Source organism: Diabrotica undecimpunctata, chromosome 7, assembly GCF_040954645.1.
Source record: "Diabrotica undecimpunctata isolate CICGRU chromosome 7, icDiaUnde3, whole genome shotgun sequence".
NCBI classification, from domain to species: domain Eukaryota; kingdom Metazoa; phylum Arthropoda; class Insecta; order Coleoptera; family Chrysomelidae; genus Diabrotica; species Diabrotica undecimpunctata.
The window spans coordinates 92,461,460-92,475,994 of NC_092809.1; the positions used below are offsets into that span (position 1 = coordinate 92,461,460).

Here is a 14,535-nt window from a genome sequence, read left to right on the forward strand (position 1 = left end):
AGCACGAAACAGATCAGAATGGAGAAGAATTCTGGAACAGACCAAGACCCAAAAAGGGTTGTCGAACCAGTGATGATGATGAGATCAGAAATTATAGTGATCAACATCAAGGTGATGAACAACAAGGATTCAGATCCGGAAGATCCTGCGTAGACGCCGTATTTGTACTATTCTCCGTTCACAAATTGTTGAGAGCACGAAATGTGCCTCAACGTCATAAACCGGTCGTAAAATTTGTATCATCATAGGAGTTCCTGAGGTGTTTATTCATTAAATAATAATATAATGTTTTAATACTGTTATATATAATATTAATAATGTTTTAATACTAATATATTTAGCAAAAAATAATTAAAACTTTCACGACTAATGTTGGTTATTATATTATAATTAACAATTTTGTAAATAAGAATACCTTATCTCTTTGGATATTTTAATACTAATCTTCGCGTTTAATCACTTTACTAGAAAACCTGGAAGGTACATATCCGAAGGTACTATGCGTTGCAAGATAATTAGGATGGAATTCCCCTTTATATTTTTTCCCCTAGTTTATATTCGAAACTTAACTTGAAAGGGTGAAGTTATTACGAACGAAAACAATTTTTTTGTTTAGTACATTTTTAATCGCATGTAATTTACGGCTCGTCGGTGTTTCCGCGTCTACGGCAGCAATTAGCGTCTCGCATATTTCTTTTGCGAATTTTATGCAGTGCGTGAGTGATTTTTTATTCCATATACCTACGAACATATACGTACCTTTCGCTCGTGCTCGTTTTGTTGGATTGTTTGTGATGGCTTCATCATTAACATCATCAAGTTTTAAATCAGTACTGTTGCGTACATTCAGTAAGTCTGTCTATTCGCCAAGAGAGAAGACTATTCTCCTAAATGTTCACGATGTTCTGGTTTCTCAGAATCCCACAAACACTGTTCGCAACATAGTCGAAAGTTGTGCCAACATGACTGGCGTAGGGAAGTCAAATATAGGTTCCTATCAGAAAAAGAAAACACGGTATAGCTAACCCAAACACAAACGAACACTTTTAAAGAGAGGAAAAGCCTAAGAAATACCAAACCTAAACAAAATTTTACAAGAAGTTAGAGACGACCCGGATTTGCCTCATATCTGACGAACTAAATTGTGGCAAGTTTTAAAAGAATTAAATTGGCGGTGGGAGAAATCAGACCGAAAATTACTTTTGATTGACCGGGAGGAGATAATATGTTGGAGAAGAAATTATCTAAGATCCATACGAAAATTCCGGGCTGAAGAAAGGTCAATCTTCTACCATGATGAAACGTGGGTAAACTCAGGTCATACTCTAAAAAAATTTGGTCAGATAAAAATAGATTAAGCTCTAGACAAGCCTTTATGGAAGGTTGGTCTACTGGTATCTCCCCACCTTCTGGTAAAGGCAGTAGATTAATAATTTCTCACATTGGCAGTAAAAAAGGATTTGTTAAGCATGGTTTGTTGGAATTTCAGTCCAAAAGCATAAAAGCCTACCACGAGGAGATGACAGCTGATGTTTTCGAAGAGTATTTTGAGCAGATAATTGAGCACATACCACCAAATTCAATTATAGTATTAGATAATGCACCTTATCATTCACGACTAGTAGAAAGACTTCCAACAACTGCGTGGAAGAAACAGGATATTCTTGACTGGCTGCGGAATAAGTATCTGCCTTACGAAGATGGATTGGTAAAAGCAAAACTTTTAAAAATTGCTCGGCAACACAAATCTAAGTTCAAGAAATACGTAGTTGACAAAATGGCGGAAAGGCGAAACATCACAGTCCTTAGACTTCCACCCTACCACTGCGAAATAAATCCAATTGAACTCATTTGGGCACAAATGAAAAGTTAGGTATGTGGCTAGAAAAAATACGTCATATAAAATACAAGCTGTACGTGAATTGTTATACGAGTCTTTACAACATATTACAGAACAAAACTGGAAAGATGCAGTAAGACATGTAATAGAAGAATAACAAAAAATATGGGATCTTGATAACATAATTCATGCGACCGTAGAGACACAACCGCTAATTATTAACCCTCAAGACGACTCTGTTTCCGAAGTTGATCCTATTTATTTTGAATTTGAATAGTTTTCTAATCGTAATTATATTATAAGGTAAGTAATAGTAGTTGTCATCGTAAGGTATTAAAGAGGAAAGGCGCAAAATGTCGCCTGTCAAAATGTTCAATGTGTTTTAAATGTATCCATTTTTTTTTTTCAAATCCTGAAAAAACTAAAAAGCATTTTTGAAAAATTTAAAGGCAGAATGAAATATTTATTGGAATAAATAAAAAATTTATTTTGCAATATTTTCAATTAAAAATTATACTATATTTTCTCTTTTATTTTCACCCCTGTTACATAACATATTAAAATAAACATTGTAGACATTTTCAGGGACTTTCTGCCCTCAGCAATAATGTAATCTTTTATTCTGCGTTTAAATTTTTCAAAAATATTTATTAGTTTTCTCCGGTTTCGAAAATAATGGATACATTTAAAACACATTGAAAATTTTGCCAGGTGACATTTGGCGCCTTTACCCTTAATTAAACAAATGTATCTTTTACAAATGGCAAGAAACTTTTTATTTTTGAGTAAAATAAAGAAGTTTTATTAAAACAAAAATACAATTTACATAAGTACAATTTAAAAAATATATTTATTTAGTTCAAATAAATGTTTCAATCATATACTCTACGACACTGGTCGGTCATCTGTAACCATTCAAATTACCTTCGTAATCGGATTATAAGGTTGGCTGCTGTATTTTATTCCTTCAGATACAAGGTGGGTTAGTCGAAAACATCTTAAACCGTCAGTTTTAGGTTGGTTTTTACTATTATATCGTATTACCTATCCTCTCTGTATTTCATTTCTCTAATTAGCGTTAAACTTGTAGTGAGCTATCGACAAATTGTGAACCGATTATAAAACAACTCACAGAAAAGGCCATCGAGTACAATAAACCTGCATATCTATTTTATATAGACCTGACAAAGGCTTTCGATCGCATCCAGTCGAAGACGTCTTACACCTACTGTATAAAAGAAACATAGCAATCAATATTATACAAACCCTCGAAAACATCTACTTACATAATCGAATACAGGCAAAGATAAATGGAAAACTAACACCGTGTATACCAGTACAAAGCGGAAACAGACAGGGTGACTCGTTAAGCCAACTTCTCTTTAATATAATAATGGACGAAATGAGACAGGCAGTACGTAAAGGTCATGGTTACATAATGGGAAAAAAAGCCCCGAGACATTACAATAATCGCCGAGATAGAAGACGAACTCTAAAGATTAACACATATCTTCAATACAACAGCCAAGAAATACAATATAATAATACCAGCAGAAAAAACCAAATGTATGACAACATCTAAATACCCAATACGATGTAAAATCGAAATTGATGTGAAAATAATAAAGCAGGAAGCAAATTTTAGATATCTGGGAATAGATATAACTAGTTACGAAGAAGTACGACAACAAAACTCAAAAGCAAGTAAGACAAGACACAAAAACAAGAATTTGTAAAGCAGCAATTAGACCTATATTAACATACACGGCGGAGACAAAACCTGACACATCTAAAACGAGACGACTACTAGAAACAACAGAGATTAAAATACTCCGACGAATATCACGGAAAAATATGTTAGGGAGAAGAAAGAAGGAAGAGGAAATGGATGGATGACAAAACGGAAACAGAAGTGGAACGAATACATTAGTAGAATGGCAGAGGATAGGATAGAACAAATAGCACGAAATAAGTCACCAAATGGACGAAGAAGTATTGGCAGACCAAGAAAAAGATGGTGCGATAATTTAAACAATTTATTAGGCTAATATTAAAGAAGGAACAGGCTTTAAAGCCTACATAAAAGAAGGAAGAAGAATAAGAAGTTATAGTTAAATGAAGAATTGCAATATTAGAGTTTCTCCAGGTGATAATGGTATCATCAGCAAAAAGAAATTTTTCCACCGATTTTTAAGTTAGTGATGTCATTTATAAAGAAAATGAAGAGTAGAGCACCCAATACTGAAACTTGTGATACTCCAAATACAATGCTTTTGTGACTAGAGGCAGTATCATTTGCTCTAACTAGTTTTTTCCTATTTCTTAAGTAAGATTGGAATCAATTCAAAGAAATACCTCGAATTCCGTAGAAATCTAGTTTTTTTATCAAAATGTCGTGATTGACACAATCAAAAGCTTTGGCATAGTCACAAAAAACAGTGGCAGTGTAAAGATTATTGTTTAGTACTTGATATACCTCATGTAGTACAGAAAATCGTTATCCTCATGTTACTGTAAATGTGTCTAATCTGGTGATTATACATAATTACTAGTTATTACACAGAATCATCTCTAAACTTGGTAAATGTGATAAAAATGAGTTTATATAATTGTAATGGCGAATGTGATAAAAAAGTCCGTTACTGTTCGTTATTGGCAGTCTCTACTGATGTCGCATGCACTCTCTTAGTTTCTTAAAACCCATTAAGGCCTAAAAAGAAACTAGCGTGGAAAAAATGGTAAACGGTACAAAATTGTGATGTTTGGGTTACACTTATTACAAATATTCGAAAAAATATTTTTTTTTATAATTAACGACGCACACTTATCTATAAAGAACTTAAAAAAAAAAGTACAAAAACATTACTACCGAAAAAGTAATGATTTATTTAAATTTGTGTGAAAGTGGTCAAAAAAGTCAAAGACACTAAACGAAGGACTTATTGTTAAACCAATTGTCTTTCAAGAGCCCTTTTACGTGCCCTATAGAGCAGACGTACAGAAGGGGTTGCATGTAACCTAATTGATATTTTTACTATATTTGGAGCTTCCCAGCATACTTGAAAGTGACAATGGCTGTAAGTTCAGTATCTGAATCGTAGAAGAAGCTTGTACAGTCTGGCCGGATCTGAAATTTGTCCAGTGAAGACCGCTTTAAATTTTTTTTGTAGAGGTGGTTACACACTGGGACCACCAAGCTGCAAAGGGTTAATTATCACCGTAAGGTCACTTTTTAAATTATAAACACAATGCTTGTATCAAAAACTTAAAAAGTGTTTTTTTATCTTCTGTATTTTTAATTGTAGTTGCTAGTTTTGTTGATAGATTCGTATTCATTTGTTGGTAACTTCGCAATATTTCGTTTGTACTGCACTGTTATATTTTAGGAGTTATATATTTTGACGTCGGCCAGAAAAATCCGAAGATAATAGTGGACGACCACGAATACTTGATGCGAAAAAATAAAAGTGGCGAAACCCAATGGTTGTGTAATCAGTATTTTCATCCCAAGTCCGATGGGAGATGTAAAGTCAAAGTAGTTACTCGCGGAAAAGTCGCCTTAATTTATGGAAAACACATTCATAGACCTAAGCCGAAGCTGATGAAAGACTGTATGAAGTCACAGAATTTTACAGTTGTTTATCATGATTTGTAATGTTAATGCCGGAATTTATAATAATGTTTAGTAATATAGCTTTTTGACACTGAATAGATTTTCTTGTAAAATATTATCCACGTTCTACTTTAAGGCCATTTTAGGGTTATTTATTTTTTGTACTATTACAGAACATTCTTAAAATTAACATTTTGGAATCAAATGCATTTTAAATTGCTCTACAATTACAAAATAATATACTTGGTATTTCATTAATATTGGTTAATATTTCGATAGCACACAATTTTGATGGCAAAATCACAAATCCTAATTTACTCTTTATTAAAGTTCATTTCAGATGTCCGTGCAGTAAACGAATGTAACTGCAGCTATATTTCAATAGCGCACTATTTTAACATTCTTTAGGGTTTCAGCTAAAATCTATAAAATCTTAAATAATTTTTTATATATAATATTAAATGTAATATAATTAATATTAAAGATATATATATATATATATATATATATATATATATATATATATGTATATATATTAATTATAATCCTATATAATTTTTCACTTCGTGTTTATTTACAAATTTATGATATATATATTATATATATATATATATATATATATATATATATATATATATATATATATATTGAATCTTTGGAAATCTCAAATACTCGTTGGTAGATTTTCGTAACGGCGTAAAACTGCTAAAGCTCACTGCTTTCTCGGCAAACGAAAAGATCATCATATTAAATGTTTTCAAAGCATTACAACACGACCCAAGAGGTCAATTTATAATTTAAGAATGGAGGACAAGGAAGGGGTCATCACGAATCCTTTGTAAAATCAGGTAGACGACCACTGGAAATTAATGAAAATGTTAAAAGTGTAATTCGAAGAAAGGTTCACTCTTTTTATTTTGCCAAGGAAATTCCAACATTTTCAAAAATTCATGCGGCATTGCAAGTTGATGATGTACTGGGCATCAGTAGAACTTTATTGTGGAAGATACTTAACGAATAAATTTTTCGTGGGAAACCATTAACAGAAAATTAATGTTAATGGACAGTCCGGAAATCGTTTCTTGGAAAAGGCAGGTTTCTTTGAAAAAATAAACAGCACAGAGAAAAAAGTCAAAGAATATATTATTTAGATGAGACATGGATAAATGAGGTCATACGGTTTCCAAGTTATGGCAAGACAAAAATGTTAAAAGCAACCGCCAAGCTGTGTTGGAGGGATTGTCCACAGGTATTAAAGCACAGTCGGGAAAAGGGAGAAGGCTTCCAATTAACCACATTGGGAGTTCTGAGGGTTTTCTTAAAGAAGGATTGCTCCTATTTGAATTCAAAAAAACGGGCGACTACAACGAGGACATTAACGCCGATGTATTTGAAGAATATTTTGAACAGATGTTGAAATTTATACTAGAAGGTTCGGTTATCGTTATGGACAATGCAAAATATTATTCACGGCAAACCGAACGGTTTCCTACAACACTGTGGAAGAAAGAGAATATTAGACAGTGGTTCATTAATAAAAATATATTCTTTGGAGATGACCTTCTAAAAGTGGAGCTTTTGCAAATCGCTAGGCAACACATACCTTCACACGCATCAAGAATGCATGTCGTACACAAAATGGCTAAAATACTTAACATTGTAGTACTCAGATTGCCTCCTTATCACTGTGAATTAAATCCTATAGAGTTGATTTAGGTCCAAGTAAAAAGGACGTGGCAAGAAATAATACCACGTACAAACTTGCAGACGTTAAAGAACTTCTTAAACACGCTTTACGCAATGTCACTGCCTTAAACTGGAATAAATGCATTCAACATGTGATAAAAGAAGAAAAAAAAAATGTGGGACTTGGACAACTCATTAGACGTCTTGGTGGAACCATTAATTGTTAATAACGTGACTGCTGAAGACACCTCCACGGATGAAGAATAAGTCAACGCAGATTATGCATAACGTGATACTTCTTATATAATTAATCTTTTAGCTATTTAGTATTATTTGAAATGTTTAAATTATGTACAAAATAAAATTATTACACATTGACAAAGTTTTTAATCTAGAAAAAGAAAACTGATTGTTGCGAAACTGTCCATAGAATAATTTTTTTTTTGCTTAAAAAACTGACATTTGTATTACTCAAATAGCAAATTACATTCTTTAATAATTAATTATATACATAATATATAAAATTTGCTAAAAATTAAAAAAAATGATACTTCTTCATATGTAACTATTATAAATGCTGTGAAAGACATTTGCACGCCCATGTACATTTTACACTTGTAAATATAACCATTATGAGCTCATTAACTCTTGTCTGGGAGACTCTTTTAAACCCTTATTAGTATGGAGCCTATTAAATACTGGTTTTCCAACGGAAATTGCGCATTCCTTTACTGCACGGACATCTGAAATGAACTATAGATGTGGAAATATTGGACGAGGGGAGATCCTTGTTTAAGACTTTTTGCAGATTATTCAAGAAAAGGCATCGACTTCGGAAAGACGTAATGCTTCCCGTTTTTTTGTCTTTGGTTCGAAGATTGACTTTTCAAAATTTTTGAAAAATGAGGAATAAATAAAAAACTATGAAGTTTTGACCTATGTTAACCTTTACAATTTTTGTCAATAATTTTACGCAAAATCTAAAAATGCAATAATAGCCAGTGTGTTCCATTTAAAATAAAATTCACTTCCGGTATGTAACCGGAAGTGACATATCTGTTAAAATATTTTCTTTAAGTTCGTTAAACTTGTAATCCCTATAAACCAATTTTTATAAATATCGTGTAAATACATTCCCGGGTACAAAATTCCACCACTAAAAATTTTTGATTAAGTTTAACAATTTTTAACTTTTTTATTTGTATTCCGATTTTCAAGATTCTGCATCAGTTTGTAGGCAGTTTTATTGGCATCGTTTGTTATTATTCTATTAATAAATAATTTTTGCTTAGATGGCCTTATACGTGGCTGATAGGAAGTGTTGTATTTTCTCCTTACTTTAAAAAATTCTGTGGAAAAACAAAAAAATTCAATAGCGGTCATTCAAAATCAAAGTTATTTTCTTGCTGTCACTGTTATTTCGCCATCACTGTCATTTTTACAAATTAAAATGTAAATTGCTGTCACTGTCATTTAATTTTTATCGACGTGCCAGGCAAGATATTCATGCATAGATAAATAATATAGTTGTATTCATGTTTATGAGTCAATCATTGTTTTTATTTACATAAAATTGTAGAACTCTTACAAGTAAAGAGATATTCAGATAATTCAAAAAAAAATCTTAGGGATTCCTCCGAGATAATACGAAAATACTATGAAACAAAATCAACCATCCAATTTTTCCATAGAATTTTTTAAAGTTAGGAGAAAATACATTGCTTCTATTCACCCCCTTATAATGTCAATATATGTACCTATAAACTAATGTGAGAATCTTGAAAATCAGAATACAAATAAAAAATAATTACTATTTAAATGGGAATAAGCTACAATTAAAAGTTAAAGTACGTTCTCAAAATACACGATTTCCGAAGTGGAAATTGGAACGTCAATAAACGTACTTTAACCTTTAATTTATTGTGGCTTATCTCAAAAATAACACAAATCACCAACTTTTGTTATCTGGGTGCAAACTTAAATGAACAATGGGACCAATCGACGGAAATTAAGATAAGGATCGAGAAGGCAAGATCAGCTTTCGTCAAAATGAAAAAAATCTTTAACAGCCACGATATAAAATTGGAAATAAAAGTTCGTTTACTAAAATGCTACGTATTCTCCGTTCTTTTATATGGCGTGGAGTCATGGACCTTAACTGAAGCATCACTAAAGAGACTCGAAGCATTTGAGATGTGGTGCTATAGACGCATGTTGAGGATTTCTTGGATAGACAGAGTTACCAACGAATAAGTACTACATAGAATGGGTAAAGAGCGCGAACTAGTCATAACCATAAAACGTCGCAAACTAGAATACTTGGGGCCATATAGTGCATGGGAAAAGAGGTCCAGGACGAAGAAGAATATCCTGGCTGCATAACCTGCGAAAATGGTTTAACTTAACCACTACCGGACTTTTCAGGGCAGCAGTCAACAAAGTCAGAATAGCCATGTTAGTGTCCAACATCCGTAACGGATAGGCACCATAAGAATAAGACGAAGGCTTATTCCCATTTAAATAGTAATTACTTTAAAATGCCACAAGAAAATAGCTTCAGAATAATACAGATAAAAAAGTAATAAATTGTCAAAGTTAATCAAAAATTTTTAGTGGCGGAATTTTTTCACGCATTTTATATACAATACCTCGAATTTCAAACTTACAACTCTCAAGAAGATCTTTGGTCTTAGATTGTAGTCTAGGTTTATATTGTACGACCTCTATTTCACTATTTACACTTTTTCTGATTTTTAAAACGGACTTAAATTTTATCCCACTAATACACAATGCATCACACACACGTTTATGTACGGATTGAATTGGTCGCAAAGAGCCTCCACTGACTTTTAGCAGTAAAATAAGCGTGCAAATTAAATATTACTTGATTTTCATCCACGACACGTCTCGCCAGATTTTCATCCACGACACGTCTCGCCATTTTCTCTGTCAATACACAAACAAACTCTTTCCAATCACAAGCACTACTATGACAAACTTATTAGGGTAAAGTTTGTTTAGCAGTAAATGGTTGACTTCAATTAGTACCGAGTATAATCCTCCTGGGTTTACCTATAATAGTATAAAAGGCCCGGTTTCAGGTAACAATGGTTTACCTGAGGTACAAGGTCTTAACAATGGGCCAAGTCAGATAATTTTAATAATATTTACGACCGCACTAATTAAAGTCAACCATTTTCTGCTAAACAAACTTTACCATTAATTTGCAACCGGTTTGAAAGTATCGCTAAAGTAAGGTATGCGTTTCTCTGAATGGTCAGAAACTCAAGTACAGGCTATGAAGGATTCAATAAATATCTACCCTTATGTTAATTTCTCAAAGCTTACTGATTAGAACCACATTAAATTATAGGTAATATGTTCCGGTTGTAGCAATTATTTTGCAGGTAAATACAAAATAAAAATATGTTTAAAATAACTAAATCTTTTTATAACCTTCTTTATTTGGAACTATATTTAGTGGTAAGCAAAAAAGTAAAACTGCTATGTACAACAAAATTATAAAATGATTTTTTTTAATTGAATTTAGAAATTTCTTGTACTGCTTATGCTGTACAGTAGAATGGACCATTAGCTGTCGAGTGTCTAGCGATAATCCCAATTAGTGCAAATTCGTTAAGTGTACTTTATATTCGTTTTTTGGAGGCATGGTTATATTTCTATTTAATGTTGTTTTCATGGATGTCAGTAGTGTTTTTTTATGCCATTGTCTTAGTAGCCCTATACAAATAATACGTTTTTTCTGTTGTAGACACTATATATTTTCAAATGGGTGCTAAAAATCCAAAAATAATAGTCGACGGTCAAGATTTTATATTAGCTGAGAAGAGAGTGGAAAAGACAACTTGGAGATGTTGTAGGTACTATTATTCTATGACAGAAAGGTGTAAAGTAAAATTAATTACGGCTAAACGAACAGTACAAGTTATTGGTGAACATAATCACCCGATAAAACCAAGAACAGATCAAAAAAATATGATACCCCAAAACGTAACCATCGTGAGAAAAAAGTGTTGATACTCTTTTTGTGGAGTATTGGAATTCCTGAATTGTTTATTTTTTCGTATTGTATTTATAAGTGGCAAATTGTGTTTACTTTAATTATCTCCAGTAAAATTACAAAATAAAAATGTTTTGTGTATTTAGGTGTATTTTATATAAATATACAGGGTTGATCAAATACCTTGCAAAAATTTCATTAAATGTCACTGAAAATTGTAAAATTTTATGGACAAAGCTTAATTGTAATTAAACTGAAAATGCAGACAAGCCTATCTATAAGTCACTAAAATTATAGTCCACGTCCACGGAAGGTAAGTGTCACCCAGAAGTCAGGTATAAATTTTGGAATTTACGAAAGTTCTGAGCGAAAAAAATCATACCTAAACGTCGGGTTTTCGAGGAGGATCTTGGAGGAGGAGCTAAAAAAAGGACTGAAAAGAGCTGAAAAAGGACCTAAAAGCAGCAAGATCAGCTTCCACATTAGTTGGACCAATTTCATTGGCACTGTTAAATTGTAGAATGATTTTTCGTAGATTTTCAATCTTAGTGGGAAGTCCTTCGGAAGCCAATAAGAATTTAACGCTTATGTTAGTAAATCCATCGTAACACACTGAAGCAGGTTGGTCGTGTAGAAAAGCAAGATGTAGTATAATGGCTTTTAAGATATCCGGTTCCCTTAATCTTGCTAATAGCGTCGACTTTTCAAGTTATTGGTGAATCTAACTCTTAGTGGAGTCAAAGGATTCAGATTTATCGATGGTGCCAAAGTATCCTTTTTAATTAAATTAATATGGGAATGGAAAGGATTATTAGATTTATAAATTTCGAAGGCCTGCTTGTCTGTATTTTTATCTTTCTACTTCATTTTTGTTGTTTCTTGAAATGGTAATTGGATTTTCCATGCTAACGGGTTTTCTGATGTTCTTCGGACTCATATTTGACTCAGGTCAAGGCATTGGTTCGGAATATGAGGATTCTATAGACCATTTAATGTTCCCACCAGGTAGTCAAATACATGAAATTGCCCTCTAATACCCGCTTATTTGTTGAAATATATTCCACATTACAATTTTTTTACAGTTTGTTTCCTCAGTATATTCTCTTCTGAAAGGATTTATTAAAATCTTTGTCAAAAAAGAACTTAAAACTATGCGTCTTTCTACTTTTTTTTTAACTGCTGTGGGAGAGATATTTAGACAAACTTAGAGGAATTAAATTTTTCCAAATTACGTTTACGAAGTGGAGTTCCACATTACTATTTAATAAAGTACTTTTTACTAGAAACCTTAAATCTGAAAGATAAAACATAATACTTCCCGATTTACCACACGGTTTACGAAATGTTACGAAATGTTACGAAATAAACGTCTAAAACTTTTTAAAATGTGTGTTTTTTTTTGCTTTTCGGCATATGCAACAAAACTAAACTTTGATACAGCAACTTACTGTAAAATTGATAATTGTTTATTAAACAAGGGAAACAGTTTAGGGATTTCCCAATAGTTAAGCCTTAAGTCTTGATTAGGTACATTTTCCGACAAATCTTTAATAATCAAATTATTAATATTTTGTTAATGACCAAAACTTTTATTACAGAAAGGTTTGGTAACAGTAGTATGAATAGTACGGCGGAATGTACGAAAAAAGGCCAAATGTAAAAAAAATACATCTACCATAGACAAAATAGGCAAAAAATGTATTTTGCCTATAATCGAAACTTTATTCACCAGTAGTCGCCAAATTCTTAATGAAAGTCTACTGGCTGTCGCATATCGACGAGTGAAGGACAATGTCCTTCACCCGTCTGTAACTTAAAATGTATAAAACCTTTTTTGTATAGAATGTTTTTGAGTATTTTTTGGTCGTCTGTGAGTTTTGTGGTCTATTTGTCTTTGACAAATTCTTTAATTCTAAGATAAGATCTAGAACTCGGTGTCATTCATCGCTTTTTTACTTCGGCCTAACTTTAGTTTTATTGTGTTACCTGTTTTTTTGTACCCCTTTTTGGAGCTTCTGCATATCAACTACTTTTCATGGTAGATCTCTTTTAACTTTTTTAGACGTATCCTGATTGCTGCTAGTATGTATTAGTCCACGAGCCATCAACAAAAGCTTGATTACCAGCAAGCTGCATTTTCTTGAAAGTCTCAAGATTTCTGGATCCGATAAATTTTTGTCCACCAGCTGGTAATAACCAAGACTGATACTGTCGAATCGACGATTTCGAAGCGTCGGACTGCAACATGTAACTACAAGTTTCGTCGGACATTTGTACTGTTAAATTTTTTCGGAGTCATTTAATTATTTCTAAAAAAATCAGCTTTCTGGTTTTGATCAACCTACATGCATGAAATCGACATATTTAACACAGGGGACGAAGTTGAAAACAATATTTTCTTTGTATTTTTTGGCAAGTTGGCACTTACCAATCGTATAAATTACCAGTTTCCCATTTTACCCGGAAAAGTTACCAATCTGTCAAAAGCTGTCAAATTGTCCTAAAAACAAAAATCAGTTGGACCCAAAAATCTTATACCGCTCAAGAAAATGCAGCTTACTGGTAATCAACTTTTTTCTTCTATGATGGCTCGTGGACTATATATGGATAATAAAACCTTCTTGATGTATGTAATTTCATTTAAAAATATTGTATTTAACGACAAATCTTCTATTTTGGACATACTGTTCCTAATTTCATATATAAGTTGATTTATAGAACTAATATACTCTATGATTATATTTTTAGCTATTTATACTATTATTTTTAGACAAATAAAATATTATTAAAAATCATAAAATCGTTTTCTTTCTTTGCACTTGATTTACGTCTTTTTCTAATACGCATTATATTCTTTTAGATGTCATACATTTCAATATGGCTACGAAAAATCCTAAAATAATTCTGGACCATCACGACTATATCGTATTAAGAAAAGAATTTAACAAGACCATATGGATGTGTTCAAAATATTTTAATGTTGCCAAAGAAAACCGATGTAAATCAAAGTTAATTACTAGCGGATTAACAGTACATGTAAGTGGTGAACACAACCACGAGCCTCGAGAAAGTAGAAATTACAAAAATATGCATTCGCAAAAGGTTCAAATTTTTAGGAAATGAAATTCATTGGTATTAAAATAACAACATAATAGAATACTTAAGTGAAATGAAAACATTACAATAATATCTCATTACACAGTATGTATTTAAATATGTGTTATATTATCTAGTTATAATTAAATATTTTTTAATTTATTCTTGGTTTATTTCAGCTTTAGTTATTTATCACCAAACATGTAAAAATTTCAGCATATCTTCTTTTAAGCAAGGAAGCAAATTCTAAGAAATGTGATGACCATTCTAGAGTTATTC

General features: G+C 32.0%; 1 protein-coding gene across 33 annotated transcripts in view; it reads left to right on the forward strand.

The window, feature by feature from the left end:
* The window catches only part of LOC140445580 (uncharacterized), a 538,348-nt gene that overhangs the window by 213,886 nt on the left and 309,927 nt on the right, over nt 1-14,535 (forward strand). Inside the window, exon 5 of one of the 33 annotated variants that reach the window (XM_072537733.1) lies at nt 14,021-14,418. The exons of 31 other annotated variants lie outside the window; for them this stretch is intronic. In XM_072537733.1, coding sequence (XP_072393834.1) covers nt 14,021-14,283 — 263 coding nt within the window. In that variant the 3' untranslated portion in view covers nt 14,284-14,418. Of the gene's footprint in view, nt 1-5,226; nt 5,511-14,020; nt 14,419-14,535 lie in introns of those variants that run through there. One more of the 33 variants, XM_072537723.1, reaches the window with a different exon arrangement.